Source organism: Patiria miniata, unplaced genomic scaffold (assembly GCF_015706575.1).
Source record: "Patiria miniata isolate m_02_andy unplaced genomic scaffold, ASM1570657v1 HiC_scaffold_18, whole genome shotgun sequence".
NCBI classification, from domain to species: domain Eukaryota; kingdom Metazoa; phylum Echinodermata; class Asteroidea; order Valvatida; family Asterinidae; genus Patiria; species Patiria miniata.
Window position 1 is genome coordinate 13,004,592 of NW_024037056.1, and position 20,434 is coordinate 13,025,025.

Genomic DNA, 20,434 nt, shown 5'->3' on the forward strand with positions numbered 1-20,434 from the left:
CTTGGCAGTTCCAAACCACACACACTTGCCTGGGGTAATCCTTCCTTCCTATGTAACTGTTGGATGGCGATAAATGATAGCACGTAAGTGGACAGGTGGAGGCAGTGCCCTGTATAGGCGCCAGTTTACCGCCGTCTGCATGTAACCGCAATATTAATTTTAAAGTATCCCTCAGGAGCTTTTCGGCGACAATTTTTGCGAGGGGGATTCCTTTCGATTTCGTCGGGTTTTTGACATTTCTCAATACATTAGAGATAGCAATGATGATATTAACATTTTAAAACTTCCAACCAATGTTTATAATAGTCATACTGTTGATGTAGATGTATGTTGGTTTGCTTCTAATGTATCATGCATGTGTTGTGCCTGGTTTGGCGTACATGTATTGTGGTTTACGGTTTTTGGGAGTGGAAGTCAAAGTGTGAGACACTTATCCTAATTCTCTCACCATTGAGTAAATGGGAACAATATGAGAAAACCTCACCCTTTGGCCACTATCTGTCAGAAAGCCGTTTTTGAATCGTGAATTATTTTTTTTCAATAATAATTATTAATTCAAAAATCATTTACGTGAAACCTTTACGTAAAATAAAGATTCATGTAAAGTGAAAATTTATGTAAAAATGAGCCTAAATGTGACTGAAGAAATTGTAACTTATACTTGGATTGTTGGATTGTGCGAATCCCAATCTACTGGTGATGTCAAGAATGTATATGATATTAACTGATAATGATGCGTGCATATGTGAAGTAATGTAATATGGCCATATTCTATTGCACACCCCTGGAAATTGAATCATCGTAAACCCGATATTACTAGAGTTTTAAAATGTGCTCAGTAGAGTTTGATGTGAATCTAGGGTTCGCAGCATGACGAAAGAGACACCTTATACATGTAGTAATCATCACGGTATACTCTTTGTTACAGTATTGTATAGATAAACTGATATCGATACATGCATGTGTGAAGCAATGTAATATAGCGATATTCATCAATGGCTTCAATTGCACACCCTCGGGAAAATTGAATCATCGATAAACTGATAAAAATACTAAGAGTTGCCAGAGTTAAACATGACTTTAATATGTATCCAGGTTTCGCAACATGTCGAAAATAGACACCGTATTCACGACAGTATAAGAACATGATATCAATGCATGCACGTGTGAAATTATGTTATTTTATATCCTCCATGCCAACAGCGGATAACCGGCAATTAACATTATTTATAGCGATATTCTTGTATGTCTGAAATTGCACACTCTCGGGAAAAAAGTGAATCATCGAAAGACTGATGAAATAATTAGAGTTGCCAGAGTTAAATATGTATCCATGATTCACAACATTTCGAAATACACACTGTATATAATTATTATACAGTATAATAAGATTCATATGATATCAATACATGCATGTGTGAAGTTACGTTACAGCAATATTCTTGAATGTCTTGAGTTGCACACACCCGAAATATTGAATCATTTAAAAACTGATATAGGTCTAAGCATGATGAAAGTTGCCAAAAGTGCTCAAATCCCAAAAGAATTTAATATGAATCCAGGGGTCGCAACATGTCGAAAGAAACACCGTATGCTGCAATTTTGATTGACACGTCGATGTTGGGCGCTCCTGGGAATGAGGTTACTGCACTGTCTCTTGAGTCTGTCCATCTGATGGCATCCATCAGCAGGAAATGGTGCACAACGGCTGTTGCATGTTAAATTTAAATTTACCCACCAAACAAGTTTCTGTCAACATTAAACATGCTTTCAAAATATTTGTAACACGGTACCGGCTATATTTAGTTAGGATATGCCTTATTTTTTTGTCAACGAGAATAGAAATAAAATATCTGGCCTCGGATGTGATTCAAATCAGAACCGGTGATGGAAGTTAATTTTATCTTTGAAGATAATTTCAACAGCTGTTACAAGTTGCTTTGCTAATGTTCTATGATAAAGGCAGGATGTCATTTTATTTTGACAAGTAGCGTCCGCCATCTTTAAAGATGAGACTATCGTAAAAGATTAGACGTGAGAAGAAGTGCCAAGGTGTTTACAATCTAATTAGTAAATAAAGTAAACGCACGATTTTTGCACAAAAGGGTAGATATGAAAATAATCAAGATAAACAATTCTACAAAAGCCCTAAAGGTAAATATAAATATTAAAATTTGTACTGTTTTTTTTTTCAAAAACATATGGATATTTCTTTGTTAAGCTATAATCCTGCTTCCGGTACCATCGAGTTTTTCAATAGTTTGTTTGAATGAATATTCGAATATTGAATTATTCGAATTGACTCAGCACTAGCATATATTCTTTCATTGCATTACGTGTAACATGATTGAATTATCGTTGTGTCTATTACATTGGCGGCGGTGCCTGATTACATTATCGGTTAGAATTACTGCCATTACTTGTACCAGCCCATCCCTGGAGCACTTATCGCTGTATGCAACGATAGTCTAGAACTTCAAATGTGAGATATTCGATCCTGTGTGAGCAGACATGTTACTTGTTAGGACCTCCAACGAATTAGGCAATTTGATTAATCACACAATTAAATTGCGCGTATGGACGTCGACAAAATCAGCCCTCTTTTTGCTCCGATTTAAGTTTAGTTTCCTAATACTAAGTATCATTGTATTTTGCATCGTGCCCGTAAACACAACTTCCTACTTCTTGTGGAAACTGCTTGGAATGGAGACATTCGAGTTCCTTTGTTCATACTCACAACTGACGCCAAGAACAAAGGATGGTGTTTTAGTGTTTGGTGTTGTTAAAACACCATATAAAACCGTTCCCATCTGTTGAGAAACACACGAGCGATTTTCTTTTTGTAATTTCAAACTGAATGAAACTTTCAACTGCTCTGATAATGAAGCAGTCGTCTTCATGCACCAGAAAATAAGAGGAAACCATAGCCCTAACAGTCCTGAATCCTCCAATTTTAATACGATTTTGTACACCCCCTAGGGAGATAGGGTAAATCGATGTCTTCGTTGCCTTAATCGATACGTACATTTTCAAAGATCTGGTACGTGAAACAGTCGTCGTCATGTTCCAGAGATAGAGACAGAACATTAATCGATGACTTTGTTACTTTAGACAGGGCTCCCGCCTCCATTCTTCTATACATGACTCAAGGTGTTAGTCCGGAAACATGTCATTGGGCTGGGGCGCCACTAGAGACACAAAAGGAGATGAAGCCAGTGATGGCATTCCCCGTAGAATGGATTAAAATGGTTGGCCTAGATATCCCAGTGAATCAGAACAAGTAACAATGGCTTATCACTGCTTTATATTTGTACAGAAACCCACCCACCCATCCCATCAAACATATCAACCTATAACTTAAAAAAAGGACTAACAAGTCCGCAAAGAAACCAAAAATGCAAACAGAATCATATATAAAAGACGCACATTTTGAAATAAGAACACACAAAATGTACGGATCGCATTAGTCCAAAAGCGATATTCAAGAAGTTTGAAACAAAAATGCTACAATCATAAGTCCTTTCACAAGTCCTTTCATAAAGCCAGTCACAAGTAACTGGATGAACAGTGACAAAGAAATGGTTTTGTTACGGTTCAATTGAATAGCTAGTGACTTGACTTGAGACTGAAGGACTTGTGATGGACTTGCAGAGACTCGAATACAACACTGCTGAAAGTTGCAACAATCGACTATGTTCCACTGACACAAGAACAATAGCCACAAAATATGCAAATGTTCTTTCGAAAACATAAATGTGCACACAACCCAGGTGCATTTTTTGACAAATAAGCATCCAGTAATTACTTTGATCTCCAACAGTAATGGCATTAAATACCCTAATCTGCACATTAAACTCCAGCATCATTGATAATTTCTTTTGACATGCATGTAATGCAGTCGGCGTTACCTTTGAGAAATTTGCGATAAGACTCTGGGAGTTCCCAATTCACCAGCTGCTGATAATGACCACGTAGAACCAAAAGTTAATTAAATTTCTAACCTTCAGGCACATCCAGAGCAGATTGTTATCAGTTGGAATATTAATATCATTTGCGCATACCTTTTGTGCGATTGCAAGATTCTGATTGATGTTGATTTCCATATGAAAGGCATTGGGCCTGGAGTATAGATTTACGGTTTTTATCAATTCGTAGCCAGTGTGATATAAAAAGCTTAATTTACTTTGATATAATTATTTCCCCCCGTTTGCATGCATGCAGCTTCATAGGAGCGAAGTAAGTACTAACCCATTACTTTCATTGATTTTTTGGTGTATTTCGTTTGTAGCTGTGACAAAGTCGTCTTTTCTTTGTAGTTTATGTGGCGAAATCAATTTTTTTTTCTGCATGTGTGAAGAGGGTTCGGGTGTTCGACTTAGAAAAAAAAATTGTCGAACAAATCTGTGTGTCGATTCTCGGTAAAAGTGTTAGCATGCACTCAAGCGGCACGAACGCTAAGTTGTTCGACTTCCTTTCGACTAGATTATAACACCCAAACTTTCTTCATTGCCCTTTTGAGATAGCTTTGGCACCATAGGATGGTAGCAATTGGAGTGGCTTAATCTCTGTAAATGCAAAGAGTTTACACCCTCCAAACAGCGCCCTCACATTGTGTCCACCTTGTCTCCAAAAGGGCTAATAGTTGCCCCCTAAGCTGTCACACGGTATACAGCCTTTTAGTCTTGTTCTTTTGACACATGGACATCTTGCCAAGATGATCGTTCCTGTGTTGACATCATCGTTACCAGACTACATCTTTCTTGCAACTTATATGGTCAAGCGGAAACTGCCTTTCTAGAACGAAGCTTCATGGCAGCAACTACGCCACAATTAAAAACAACCAGAAGTCTTATTCTCTTGCACTTTCTTTGTGCACGCACGTTGTCAGTCTTATTGGAGCCATTTGTGAAACCTCGGCCTCGTCTCTGGCCCAACACCATTTGTGGAAGCTGTTTCAAATTCGTTGCGTCTCAATGCTATGATTAAGCTTGCCACGATCCACCTAGTCTGGTTCCCAGACCAAAAGATTCTGACTGTAGGCCTACAATTTAGACGTGAGCGTCGGGAATAATTGTCAGGTCTGAGAACCAGGCTACGACATCGTGTGAAAAAGACGAATCGCAGACGTACCTGCAGGCAGGCCGCAGATAAAAGCCGAGGTTTGAGAAATGGCCTACTCCTCATAGTTCTTGTGAGGGCGCCCTTTTAATCTTTGTTTGGTCTAGCACCCAGAATACTCGTGCTGGTCTTGCTATGCACTATGCACTGGGATTCTCAATCTGTTTCCTTTTGGTACCAATTCCAAGACTCGCCTTGCAAGCTACTCTACTTAATAGATGGCCTTTAATATCAAATCGCACATTAATACATATGGTCACACGTTTCCTTCCTCGCAAAATGCACTCTGACAACCTTTGGTCACGTGACACAGACTGGACCAATCATCACTCCTCATTTCTGGATCAAATATTGCACTTCCTATTCCCAAGGTCTCTTTGAACAAAAAAAAAATCCCTCAAATTATCCAAATCTTTCATCGCACGGGTGTCTTTAATTTCAACCAGAATTTCCTCTTGAACAAAACTGTCTCATATTCCTTTTTCCCCCCAGATAATTTCTTACCACATGTGACATTTTACTGCCATTTCCTTTGGGAGTTGTGATAATTGACTTGTCCCGTTCCGTATGGCTTAGGTCTCTGACAGGGTCGTTGTCCATATTGTACTCTGATGTTGAATCCTAGCTCTATGGTTGAATTAGGTTCTTGCAAATGTGCTGATACATCACAGTTGGATGTACTTTTCTCCGAATATGTCACTGATCAAATTGCTTTACATGAGAAAACATTAACAACTTTGGCATCATGACTTCAAGACAATTTTCATTGCAAAACAGAAACAAACGAAATCAATTCATTGTGATAGCCCCAGTCATGGATTTTGTCAAGTAATGCTGTTGGGAATAATTTACAATAACACTACGAAGTAAATACCTTTTGAAAAACACACCAATGGCTATCTAAGTTCCACGCGTACATTCGTGTTGCGCATATCACTTTCATGTTTCCTATATACTGATGTACACTTTTCGCCAAAAATATATTACTTTGCTTTCCCTGGCCCTAAGTTGCGAGGCATTTTTCTGTTTCTCTCTTCTACCTTTTTGTTTTGACAATAAATATCTTTTCGCACTAAATTACTTTACTTTCAAAGATTGTTTCCAGACTATATATGTACAAGCTTTTTGTTTTCTTTTGTTGCACTTGTAAGTCCGACGTCGAAGGATACTTTGTTTCATTATTTCAAAAGTTACTTTGTATTTTCGTTAGGTCGACGTCATTCGGCGCAAATTAAAGAAATCCGGAGATGAAGAAACTTCTAAGAAACTCCAGACGAAGGTTTGTTAAGAATAAGGTATTTTTTTGGCAAACAATCTCAGAAGGGTCATAATCTCTCCATATCGTACTCAGATGTTCCAACACTGTACTATAGGGGGAACGAAAAAGTGCACAGTAGGCCTACTTGTAAAAAATTAATTTGAAAATGGTCGAGTGTGTTCCCTTTCAAAAAGGACTTCGATTTCTTTCAAAATAGACTCTTTCAACGATTTAGTCACTGATGATAATAGCTACCGACGTAGAAATCACTTTTGATTTCGTTTGGTTCTTGAGGAACTTTAAGAAGGGGTCAAACGTCAATCAAAGTGGGCTCTGTTTTGGTATTTTCAATTCGTGTATGTCAACGGCCTCAGTTTCTTGTTTTTATAGAGTTTGAGAAAGGTCAGTGTGCCGATGTTCTCAAATGACCTCATGCCATTATCATGTAACAATGATATCCACAACTCTTTCCCACCGTAGATCGAGGTCCTCCGTGCCTCGACGTCCTCGGACTCAGACTCCGAGGTCGACGTGGCGGCGCTGCTCAGCGACTTGCAGGAGTCCATGGAGCGGGAGCGTGACCTCCAGCACCAGCTGCAACTGGTGGAGGAGGAGGCTAACGCCATACGGAAGAACCTGGCCCTGGTGGAACAGGAGAAGGAAGCGCTGGACTTCGAATTGGAGAGGTAGATAGTGGCAGAAGTGGGATTGTTTGATTAGGAGAGGGCAAAGTGATATGGGTCTGACTGGGCAAAATTTGGTTGAAGCTTAAGAAAGGAAAGATAATAAACCTGGGGATTCAGGTACACAGTTTCGGGAGAAGAAAGCGCTGGACATCGAATTGGATAGCAACAGAAGTGGGATTATTTGATTAAGAGAGGGCAAAGGGATGTAGGGCAAAGGGATGTGGGTCAAACTGGGTAAACTTGTGTTGCAGCTTAAGGAAGCAAAAGCAAAAGCCTCGTGATTCTGGTACACAGTTTCAGGAGAAGGAAACGCCGGAATTCGTATTTGAGAGGTATAATTGGTGGCAGAAGTGGGATAAGAGAGGGCAACGTGATATGGGTCAAACGGGGTAAAATTGGGTTGGAGTTTCATGAAGGAAAATCACAAGCCCGGTGATTCCGGAGATGGAGGCCAATTTACCTCACGAAGTTAAGAGGTAAATGCTTGGCAGAAGTTGAATTATTTGATAAGGAGAGGGCAGAGTGATGTGGGCCAACACGAAGTAAAATTTGGATGACGTTGAAGGAAGGAAAATCACAAGCCTCGTGGTTCAGGTGTTAATAGTTTCAAACGACCTGCGTAGAATTGGGTCAAGGGGGTTCTGGGCCAAAAGGAACGCATCTAAGTCTCAGAGGTCTTTTTGGCCTAGTTCAAATGACCTTGTGGTTCAAGTGTTAACAGTTTCAAATGATTTGAGTAGGATTTGGGTCAAGGGGGTTCTGAGCCAAAAGGAACGAATCAAAGTCTCGGAGGCCTTTTTGGCGCAATGCAAGTGACCTTGTTGGAATGAACTCCAGTTGGTGGCATCGTAGTTTAGGAGCATGAAATTGTTTGACAATGATCTGAATCGGAGTGATTGAGATTATTATGGGATCAAAATTAATTTTAACTTGATCTTCGACCAAGAGTTTGGCATCACGATGAATAAAAGGGAAGCATTGTAAGATCATCTGTTCCTTTGTCCTAGTTCTAGTTGATTACATTTGTATTGTGGCAAGGGAACTGACATAATGCAAAAACGATTACAGTGCAACATAGGTATGTACATAAGAATGACCATGTCCATGTTATACGCTTCAGGAAGCTTGCCTGATATGCATTTAGGTTTTAACTATCGAAAGCTTGCTGAAGAACATCTGTCTTAAGGTCGGTTCAGAATTCGCGCTAGTTTCATTGCGGAGCGAAATATTCATTGTGCCAACGTCACAATGAAACTTCAATTGTTGACGTCATGGAGCATGCGTGGAGAATGAATCAGAGTTATCTCTACGACACAGATTTCCTCGGGGAAATATAACATTTAATATCAGCTTTTGTGCTTCACACACAAACTAAAGTAAGTACAACTACACGCAGCGCTGTCCGAGAACATCTGAGATTAACTACACTAGAGCGAACCAAAGCAAACTTGTCACTTTTTTTTCTCACGATCTCACAGTGAGAAACAGTGTTACGTCAGCGTTGGGCAAAACCATTATAGAAAAAAAATCTGCCACACTGGATTTCAGACTAGTTTGGCGTCACATTTTTCAGGTTCAAGATGAGATTCGGAACCTTAGACGAATCAAAGAAATCGGAGAACGGTCGCGGGGCATCCACGGAGAAAGAGGCGGAGCTACGACTACAGCTGATGCTGGTGGAGCAAGAGGCAACGGTCATGCGCAGGAAGATGCGCGAGCTGGACATGAAGAACGAGGAGCTGGAGTGCGCCCTCGACCGGCAGAGAAGGTCCATGCAGTCAGCCAGCGATGAGACATCAGGTATAAATTATTGCGATTGTGATTGAGTCGTGGGCAGGAAGTCCACGCTTCGCTCTAAATGCCAATAATGTGTCCATGTCTCTCAACGCAATGGAGTCATCAAACATAGTAATCCTGAAAGTTGGCATATCAGACAGTTAGTAATTTGAATCACGTATCAACTTTAAGTGCTTCCATTTACCCTCATTCTTGCGATATGTAGACCATGTATATCTAGGTTAACCGTCAACATCGGCGGATTATAGGGGCGCCAATGTGGATCACGCCCCTCCCCCCCCCAAAAAAAATATTAATAATCAAACTAAAGAGGTGTTGACGACTGTTTTTACATCGATGCTGCAGTCAACTCATTCATTTTGCCTCGATGCCCAATGAACATTTTGGCGACTAACATGACTCCTTTCGAAAAGAGATCCCCATCTCCACCACCCTCACCCTCTCCCCCTCCCCCACTCACTTTGAACATCTACTTTTACATAGTTCTGTTGGTGACTTTGCACTGACTGATGACTGTCCGAGCATACTGGCCGAAACGTCGGCTTAAGACCTCTAAAACTGTTTCTCTGTTAAAGATATTCACTTCACAATAATGTATCCGGGCACTTTGCTCACTTTGTACTTTCAACCATTCAAACGTCTATAATTGCATTCAATTAAAATACATTTTGTTGCACTTACATTCTAAAGAGACTGCGGCCTTGTCGAAGCCTCTCGGATGGTTTATCTTTGCCTCAGTTACGTCATTTAGTGTTTGTGTTAATTTTAGTAGAATGATTACAAGTATGTCTGCTCTACATTTTGGAACACACCCAAAGAGCTAAATTATCATGCAAACCACATGCCACGTTGGTCTGACAACCAGATGAAAGGCTGTCCCTGTTCGAAACGTCAAGTTCGAGACTGAGTTGGGAATTTTGCCAGCTCGTGCAAGATCGAGGGGAATCACATGTTCGAGCGGTTTCCAGGGGTGGATAAGAAGCTCGGCCCTTACGGAAGAGAGCCAAAGCCACGATAAGGCCAAGGCTTCATCAATTCCCATGGTCTTAATTTGTGTCCGCTCTGTTTAATTGCTGCACTACTTGTTAGGTGTCAAAGTTCGATTATATTTTCGGTCGGGCAAATAACCACCGCCCTACCCGAAGGCACTGGTGTGACAAGCCTCCTTGGGTAGAGCATGGAGGCAGCATCCTCCATGGGTCGAGCAGTAAAAACAAACGAATTTGTGACCTTAATTTCTTCTCCGAAATTCGCCATTCATGTATTATGACATGCAAGGGATTTGCTATTGATTTTTTTTTTCAGTGAGACCGCAAAAAAGAAAAGAAAAAAAAGACACATAAAATAGTGTTCTGGTTTGTGGTGTTGGGCTCACGTTATATCGTGATCAACACTGATTTCAAGGGTTTTAATGGTGCTTATCATCATTATTTTTATTATTGGTATCTGGTAATGAAACTAAGGATTTCTCAAAAGCGCCCTAGGCACTGTAGATCGCAAGCCAGACGAAACCTGTAGAGAGAAGACAATGAGAAGAAATTACAGTTTTAGAGGTGGGAGGAAAACCCCAGATAATATTCTTGGGAAAACCAACGGAATCAGGCAGGGACTGAAAACCCAGTCGACATGTTCAACCAGGCGGGATTCGAACCCGGGTCAAAGCGGTGGAAGGCGAGGAAAGTACCACTACGCCAATCTGATCCTTAGAAACAAAGCGAAACACAAAATGTGTTTCCTTAAAAAATATATCAATATGACAACAACAACTCGGTCTTATACCTGGAGTGACTGTATGTCACACCAGCGTCAATTCAACCGTTACATCACCGGTACCGGTCTACTTTTTTTGGGGTCAATGTCAAGCTGCCGATGTGCTTCACAGACCTGACAGAAATCCTAATCCCAGATGTCCACGGATTAATCAAGGTTACTATTAATCCGCTGCGCCCCGGGATACAGACAGTCGTTAATTAAGCTGCGTCCGCTGGGTGTCAGCGCCTTTAATGCACAACCAAAGATGGCGCTTTAAAGGTCAATCTTAAAAGGTCAGTCCAAAACGAGGCAAGGTCCATATGGAATGGAATATTTTTTGCCTAGTGCCCTAAACAAGCAAAGGCAGCACGTGCAAGCTGTGCGGCCGCTTCCTCTGATTCACTTTATACACCCTGGCTATGGTTTAACGAGCCCCTTCCTCCAAACCCAGGGTCCCTGTGTCGAGGGATTTAAGGCAATATCTCCCGCTAAAACCTGATCATTGATGCCCCAAGAAACTGGGTCACATTAAGCAGGTTATCTTAAAGGTGCAGACGGATTTTATTTTTTAGTCTGCCCTTAATACCTCGCCGTCAAACCAATGTATGAGCTTTGCATGTGTTGTTGAAGTTAAGTTCCAGCTTCCTGCTCAACGCCTTAAAGGGCCATGCAAGAATTTCTTCTCATAAATTCAAAGACCGTTTTTTTTTCATCTAAATTAAAAAGAAAACTTCAAGTTAATCCTAGGATCTTAAAAACATATCCTGTAGTGGTTCGGCCTACAGAATATTCAACTACTGGGGTTGTCAAGAGCACCAATAATAACGCATGGTCTTTATACTTTCTGTTCCAATTTCAAAAGGCAAAAAAAGTCGTTGCATCTATAACATGAAAGCAAACTAAATTCGCATATTGTTTTTCCCAGGCAAAGCTGCAGAAGCCTCGGCAGGAGCTGATGAGAGACGTCGCTTCAGCGACGCCGACGAGGACATGGCGGCCGACTCTAGCGCCCTCAAGCGACAGCTGGAGGACTTGCTTCGCGAGAACGAGGCTCTCCGGGTCAAACTGGAGACCTTCGAGGAACTCAACGCGTTGTACCCAGCAGCGGGCGACACCAAAGCCCAACCCGAGGATGGAGGTGCGGAGGACCCGCGGGCCCAACGCATGAAGACCGAGACGGTCATTGCCTCCCTCAAGCGACGCCTGGTGGAATCCGAGTTCGAGAACCGAAGCCTTCAGCTGGAGACGGAGAGCCTGCGCAAGCTCAGTGAGATCGCCGGCGCAAAGGAGCACGGGAAGGGGAAAGTGAAGGGTGCCGAGCACAAACTGCGCTCGCAGATCGCGCTGCTGAAGACAGAAGCCGACTCGATGAGGAGGAAGCTCGTGGGTCTAGAGGAGCTGAACGACCGTCTAGAGGAAGCCGCAGAGAGGGCCCTCACGGAGAAAGTAGCCGCCGAGAAAGCACTGACGGCCTCCGAGAAAGAACGCAAACCCGAGCCGGTCACCAGGCAGGAGTCCACGTCATCGACCGCGTCAGAGGTGGACAACGAACGGCTACAGGTCTTACAAAGTCAGATCGGGACGCTACAAGAGGAACTAGGTTTGTAGAACATTACATGTACTAGAGTTTTAAAGCTGATTGGATTTAGCTTAAATTGTTAAAGATTACATAGAGAGAGTGACTGGTGCTTTTGTCGCGTTCATGCCGAGTTTAGATTGGCAAAGTAACGCAAAACTCGTGTGTGATAGTTGCACCTATAAAACTAGAATCCCAGACCTTCAACCAGTTAATTTTTTAAGAAAGGTTTTTTAAAATGGCCCTTCTATATGCAGGTGCCCTGAGAAAGTTTTCAAATGGCACCTGCCAAGCCACCAAAGGTTTACACTTGTTCCATCACATTTGTCTCATGCAAAAGATCCTGGCGAGAATGTCACACAATGACCGCAAAGTTTGCCTTGGTAAAGTGTGTGTGTTCCCGAAGAGAGTACCAAACTATTTTAGGTATCTCTGAAGGAAAATGTTGACAAGGTGATATGTCAAGATGTTTTTGTATAGATGTTTTTCTTCGGCCTAGATGGTTTGTGAAGCCTAAACATGTTATCCTGTGATTGTTCTTATCCTCTTCCCTGGAAACTATCGTTGGTGGTTTTTTTGGTCAATCAACGCCAGTGACTCCTTTCGAAATAATTTTGTGGCACATTTTTAAAACTTGTCAATGAGTCAACCTTTAGTATACATCTCTCAACATTTCTTGATACATCCACAGCTTATCTTAATGCCGTAATATCACCCCGATCACCGATCAAAAGGAACTGCCTGAAATTGACCCAAATCCCAGATTTTCATTCCTATATCTGTTCTTGAGACGTTATCAAATCAAAGCTTCTGTTAAGGAACTTGGCAAGGGGGCAACAAACGTTGATGTAGGAAGTACACAATTTGTGGACTGCTTTGCCAGTTGCTTGTGCAATCACAGGTTAATGCTTTGTATCAACATGAATAATCACTTCTCATGGTTAGTGTGCCCTGCCCGCTGGCGATGCCATGGCTTTCTTAGCTTTGTGTCAAGATATTTGTCGAATTAAAAATAATAACAGTAAGAAGGCTAGACATTTTGGCTCTTGCAGAATCTTCTCAAACGGAAAGTCGAATTATACAAAGGGAAAGGAGGCCTCGTTTGTCTGCTTTTTCGTTACGAATTGGACCGCAAGAATAATACAGTATTTTCCCCTCTTTTTCTTTCGTGTCCACCTTGCATCAATGTACCAAATGTCATGGATTCTAGGCAGCACGGGATAGACGAAAGTCCATCAAAACTATTCCTACAAAATTATCCCCAAGTTCAAAACGTTAATCGGTTTTCGAAATCGTTGTTGATGTACAGGAGCAACTATAGTGCATTTTAAAGTAGAATGTTTAAGTGCACAGATAACAATCGCTGGTTCGCTTCGTCTTGCGCATACACCATTATGAAAAATGTGGGATAACATTGAACTTCAAGTATTTGATAAACGCAAAATCTATTCTATTTTTAAGTTGGCAGTGGGGCAGATTGATTTCGTGTGTAAAGTATAATTTCAAAAGATTTTTTTCTAGAAATGGTTTGTATTCCAAAAACAGCTGTACGTATGAGCAAAAGTGGCCGTTAACTTCCCCATACCAGTGATGTGGAAATTAATCCAACATAGCATAATAAATGTCACATAGCTTCCAACTTTTCTGGTTGGCTAAAAGCCAAAGGAAAAAGTGTTTATTCGAACGTCAATGCACGGTGTGATAATGATCCATCACCACGATTTTTATTTCCCGTTTAATATTCCCCTGCGGTACAATGCGCATGCGTGTGTAGGGTATTGGACCATTTATAGTTATTCCCGGAAATGCTCCACGAATACTTTCAAGTTCTTTCATATCTTTCCTATAATGATATCCGCTTAAAGTTGGTATATACGTGCTTTTTCAGAATTTCGATTTCCTTTTCTTAACACAATTTTAATGAATATAATGTCCTGTAAGAAATAAATTTGCTTGTTTTTTTTCCTGCAATAAATAAATTTGCTTCTCTGTTTTAGCAGGCCTTTATACAGTTTTAAAAATTAGCTTCAAATGGCGCGCTCCAGTTCAGAAAATGCGCACACTATTCAGAATGAATTAGGAGCGACCCGCTCTTATTTCAAAAGTTGAAATTAATAAATTGATTACTTGTCATGGGCCGAGTTTTTCGTGCAATGTCTTATTGGAAAGCTCATAACTAGTGTAGGCCTAATGCTAGAAAATTATCAATTCAATTTGAAAATTTATTTTTCAAAGTGCGACACCCAAAAAGTACGTATATACCAATTTAAAATTAAATAATGTGAAAATTATCAAAAGTTAAAGGTAATAGGCGAAGTGAAATAAAAAATCGAATTGTTTTGCTGTGACTTTAGGACTTTTCACAAAACCTGTGAAATGCCCAAATTTTCATGTTTTTCACACCATTATACATTTTTTGCACATTAAGTTTGTTGCACTGGAACATTTTGTATTTTTATAGATTTTGTTGTCAATAAAAACAGCTGTGATTATTTCTCTAAAAAACGTTTGACAGTTATTGTATAAATTGTATGTTTTCGATGTTGATATTTGCTTCAAGTTCTTTCAGTAAAACCTTTACAAGCAAAAAAATATGGATGTTCAAAGTTGAGAAAAAAATAGAACACAGTACATTTATTTTTGCTAAAAGAAACTATTAGATACTTCCTAAAGCAAAAATATTCATAGAGGACTAACTAGATAGAGCAATATACATGTGGATATTTGCCGAGAGCACTATTTAAAGAATTTTCTAATGTCAACACAGTTTTGTTAAAATGATTAGACGTGACTCACAATCCTGCTGGCCTAGCTTCCGTAATTGATAAAGCACGCCCTCAAACGGCGCATATAAGTTATCTTCCACTCTCCCCCAGGAGAACCTGTCACGTCAATTTTTGAGATAGTATCCCGTCATGCAATGCGGCTGACGTCACAAGCACAACACGAGAACCCCTCGTAATCTGCTGTACGAATCGGATAAGGTATCGATGCTTCCGGGGGACGCGTGATTTAATTGCAGCAACGTGTGCCGTAATTAGTCCTGGCCGTAGCAACCTCAGGCTCCACCAAAAGAATTCCGAAAATATTCCGTTCACTCCTTATCGTTGCAAGAGTTGCTGAAATACCATGCAGATATTGCGCATCTGCAGCTTTAATTCCATACGTCTGTTCCATTCAGCGATCCACTGATACCCGTCTTGATCAGCTTATACCAATGTTAAACTTTGTGCGGACATGCAACAGCCGTCGTTGTCACTTAATATTATTTATACAGACAAGACGTTGCTGATGACATTTTCAAAACGCAGCGCATCCCTGCTGGGAAATAGGCTTGGAAAATGCTTCTGCCATCTGTGGTACACAGCTTTGACATCAATTATGTATTAATGTTTGCTGGCCAGATCGCTTTGCCGTTTGTGTGTACCACATGTCACCTGTCGTTATCGATATGTCAGCTTAACTCTGGTATTATACCAAAACAAAACAGAACAAGGTTAACATGTGCCTTGAACCATTGCAACACTGAATTCGTGTTGGTAGTTTGTCTACAAATGCATTGGATTGAAACCAAAGTCTGACGTCGGCCATAAATTGTTGCACTGAAGTTTCAACTAGTCCATCACATGTCCAATACCAAGTTAATCATAATACTAGTCACAGTAAGATCACAAGTCACTTACAATAAAGTCAATCACAAGTCAAGTTACAGATCAAAGCACGAGCAGGCCTAGGCCCAGAAGTGATAAACATTATATAGAAATACCTATGTCACAGATCATACCAATATCTGGTCACCTGACTTGCGACTTGGTGACTTGTGATTGACGTATGGTGTAACAAGCGTTTGTTAAACTTAAATGGGTTGGTATAGTTTGCCCAATGTTGGTCAACATACCATTTGCCTACACTCTTGGGCAAATTCTTCCCAATAGTTGGTTTAGTTTTTACACAAATTAACCAATAATGATTGAGGTAAACTTCATACCAATGTTGGGCAAATAACATTGCCGACCAGTATTTTACCCAACTTTTTGTTTACAGGGTAAGCTTGACGACGACTCTGTATGGACTCTTTGCATTCGGCAGCAATGTTTGGGTTTTTCGGTAACAATAAAGTCAAACAGGTTATACTTGTTTGGGTTTTTCGGTAACAATAAAGTCAAACAGGTTATACTTATCTCTGAGGAACACCCACCTCAAAGATGGATGCGATGCAAATGACCTAAATTTTCACCAGAACACTTTTAGCTACAATTGAAAAGGCCATGGACACAATATTTCAAAATTATGATTAAAAAAGTGCTAAGATTATTGTATTATTTTGCATTTCTTTTGTTTCCTAGGGGACCTACTTCTTGTCATCAAGAGCAAAGAAGTCACACAGGAACAGCAGGAGAAAGAGCTCCAGCAAGTCCGCCAAGAGGCTGAGGAGCTGCGCGCCGACAACGTCAACCTCAAAGAGAACCTCAAGCAGCGCCTCAGCAGCCTCAGCACCGACAAGGACATCCTGGAGCAGCGCCTCAGCATCTCCGAGGAGCGGTCCGAGCAACTGGTGGAGGACCTCAGGCGCGCCTGCGCGCTGGTCGAGCCGGGACGAGATGAGGTTGGAAGAGAGGTTCAAGAGTTTCAGAGGAGCGAGGTCGCATCCGATGATGTGTTTGAGGAACAAGAGGTTAAGACCGAGGTCAAGGTCAACTTTGAGGTGAGTGTCGGGTCAAACTGAGATTGTATTGGGACCTTACAGTGATATGCGCTCTATAAGGTTGCGCATTGTACCTGTAATTGTTTTTGGAGCACAAACCTATTAAATGCCCCATATGTAGTCTGAAAGAATTACATCGACCTAAGACATAATGACGTCATGCTTTGTTTACATGTGCGCTTTCCTATGGAAGCCAGGTGGGGCGATTGGCTGGCGTCCCCACCTTGCTCCCATGTAAATAAAGCGCGACGTCATTATGTCTTGTGTCTATTAGAAGTGTCTGCCTTACCATTTTAGTCCATATTTTGGTCATAGGTATTTCAACTGAAGGATGGGGATTGTGTTCCCAACTATTCAATTTGAAGCGTATCGTGTGATACCTGCGATCTTCATTGTGCAAAAAAAGGCATTTCATCATAAGTAATATTTATAAAAAAATGTTTGAACATCTCCCAAAGTGGAAAATGTGTTGTAACCAAAATTATCAGAATATGAGTCGACAAAAAGACGCATTGTGGAAAGTCAACCTGTTTAAATAGGTACCTGCTAAGACGTCAGAGAACCCTTCTTCACCATCCTATGGTATAGAGGGCGCAATTGCGGAGAAGCATAATATTTCAACTGTGTACTGATTCAAGCTGGGAACTCTTGTAACTTGTCGGTGTGTGGCCTTAAATATTCCGTCATCGCCAGCCTGCCAAACTAATTGTCGACTTCCAGTTTGTGACTTCACGTGAAAATCATTAAATGCCTCATGAGGGCGCTTCAAAGTCAAAGTCAACAGCCCCTCTGTTGGTAGATCCTGGGATCGAACGAAATTTTAGTATGCCTATACAGTGTCATAAATACACAATGAGAAGAACTGCATCACGTGCTCATAGCTGACCCCAAATTATGATCACACTTACGACATGATCGTGGGTGCATCAGGCCTGGGAGGCGGTCGCATGATGCGTTTTCCGTAACATGTCAGCAGTACGACGCAGGGCTTCGGGCCCCAAAACACATAGACCCATCAGGACTAGGTGCAAAAAGATGCCTATGGTTTGCGATAGAAGCCATTCAAGTTATCTACCGCCCTCACAGTTTCAGCCAATTTCGCGAGAGAACATGACGTACGAAATGGCGCTGTCATTCAATTAAGCAACAGTCACATCAGTAGAAAGCCGATGAGTGATTTCCCGACAACTGTGGCGTCAGGTGTTATCGTTCTGGCGTCGTTAAAGATTAGCCTCGTCCTGTCAGCTAGAAGCAGATCCACATCCAAATATCCAATGTCTCTCACTGTTAAAACAAGTGGGCTTTAGCACCTTTAGGAAAAAAATAATCAGGGTCAAATATTATGAATGAAGGAGGGCGAATCGAGAAAACTGAGGAACAGTGCGGCCTTTTCAAAACAGCTGAAGAAGACAATCAGCTTCCTCAGATTAGCGTTTTCACAGACAAGACATTAGGGCAGGGTTAAGATGGGTCTATCAAGCAAAGAAGTAGTAGGGGGCTCCAGCCGCTTATTCCCCTCCTGGATTTTGAAATGAAAATTAAGAATGGACCACTTTTTATATACGGTTTGAAGCTTTTGATAATCTGCAGACTAAAACTGTATCCCATTTGATCTGGTGCTCACACTAAAAGGACTCTCATTTTTGGTTTCAAATTCGTATAAACTTTACCCTCCCCGTCTTGGAACATGATCAAGATGGTAACACGTGACTGATACCACCTGTTTCTTAGTCAGTTGACTCCCAAAGATAACCACCCGAGACTTATCGTTGGCGGGATTTGGAAGCAGCCCTTTCCCCTCCAAAATCACCCAGCTGTCTTTGAGTCATTTCCTCGTCTTCCCCCGTCTCTTAAACTGCATGTCCACAGTGCTTTGTTCTTAAAGGCTCACACGGGTCACTCTCAAACTTAGTCTTGCTCCAAAGCTGGATTTGAATTTCGTTCCCTTACTGCAGCCGGCCCCGATCCCTGGCAAATGTGGTCAAGTAGTTGTGACGGCAGAGGGCGTTTTTTATCTTGTTAATGACGCCCTCTACCGGCTACATTAGGGTACCAAATACCAAATTCAAATCCAGTATCATATTGGACCAGGACTGTATCAAAACTAACACCACCGTGTTTCCGATTTTGGCTCTGTAGAAATGTCTTAAGGACCGCATTGCGCACCTTGAGTCACAGCTCGCCGAGGAGCGGCAGAGGCGCCGGGTCGCTGAGAAGAAAGCCGAGATGCTGAACGGGGGGTCAACCTCGTCTGGGGTCGACGCCGAGGGCGGGCTTCAGGTCAGCCAGTCCGAGGACGCGGCCTACAAGGAGCGGGAGAAGGAGCTGCTTCGATTTGAGGTCAGAGGTTAAACTATTTCACTATTTTCTGAGCAGCAAGTATTTTACTAAGCAGATTTGTAAGCTCAATGAAAATCAGCTGAGTACCCGCGACAAGCAGTATATATCTCATGGCATTTTGGCTGATTACCTGTTTTGGCAAGCAAATATTTTCTGTGCTTAGTACATTTCTTTGCCATGGCATAATGAAACTGTCAAGTACGAAAACCAAAAATTCCATAATTGTGATAAACTTATGTTATTAATTTACTTGTTAAAATGAAAGAACGTTTTCAGCCTAAACCTTAACAAAGAAATCGGTACTTGAAAAAGTCTTGACACGCTTATCCAACAATGTACTTAATTCTAATTTCCGGCCACTGACAGTCGTTAATCTTCTGATGATTCATTGTAACAGGCAGGAAGTGCTAAGCCTTTTTATAGCATAATGTGCAGAACGTTTACGTGCATGCATTAGATTTCTTTCTTTTGACAAACATAAATGGTTTGGTAACATTATGGTATGATCAACGTCATGATAAATGATTAATAGTTCCTGTGCACCATTTGCGTCATCATAGTTTAAAACAATGTTGATGTAAATAGTCTGGTGTCAGTGACGTGGGCTCTTGCATCATAATCATAACAAACTGCAATATAAGGTACTATACGTCGATGACGCCACTGCGGATCGACTTGTCTCATTTTTCACTGACATTAATGTTGTGAACCTGGTTTATAGAAGAAAAATCATTGAATAACGAACGTCAAAAGGTACTTGTCAGGTGCTTTTTTTTTCTAGGACTCAAAGCAATCAATTGAACACTTTTTTAAGTTATTGAATGACTTGGGATGAAAATCTCTGTCAAATTACGTTAAAGTAAATTTAGGTTATCCATTTGGTGTCAGATTTGTACAGTGTTCAAAGTGATAGGAATCTTTAGAAACTAAATTCCCTGTAACTCTGACATGTAATACGCTCGTCTCTGTGTCAAGTCCCAGGTTAGCCTATTCTAGGGTGTATGTGAGTCAGCTTGTAACCTTTCAATGATATCCTGTAGGCCTATAATTGGATTCACCGCTACTTCACGTTTGTGCAGTCGGTACGGGCCGTGCCTGCTATGCCATGCCCATTGGCAAACCATGTGAAGATAGATCGTGAAAGCACGATTACTGCCCACGCTTCCATTTTCTAGGTTTTTGTTTTTTTAGAGAATAAGAAA

The 20,434-nt window shown here is 41.2% G+C and overlaps 1 protein-coding gene across 1 annotated transcript in view; it reads left to right on the forward strand.

Moving 5' to 3' along the window:
- The first annotated feature begins 4,215 nt into the window (after positions 1–4,215).
- The window catches only part of LOC119725151 (cytadherence high molecular weight protein 2-like), a 41,319-nt gene continuing 25,100 nt past the window's right edge, over positions 4,216–20,434 (forward strand). Inside the window, exons 1-7 of the mRNA XM_038196511.1 lie at positions 4,216–4,236; positions 6,329–6,397; positions 6,857–7,062; positions 8,636–8,862; positions 11,537–12,211; positions 16,534–16,892; positions 19,032–19,232. Coding sequence (XP_038052439.1) covers positions 4,216–4,236; positions 6,329–6,397; positions 6,857–7,062; positions 8,636–8,862; positions 11,537–12,211; positions 16,534–16,892; positions 19,032–19,232 — 1,758 coding nt within the window. The remainder of the gene's footprint in view (positions 4,237–6,328; positions 6,398–6,856; positions 7,063–8,635; positions 8,863–11,536; positions 12,212–16,533; positions 16,893–19,031; positions 19,233–20,434) is intronic.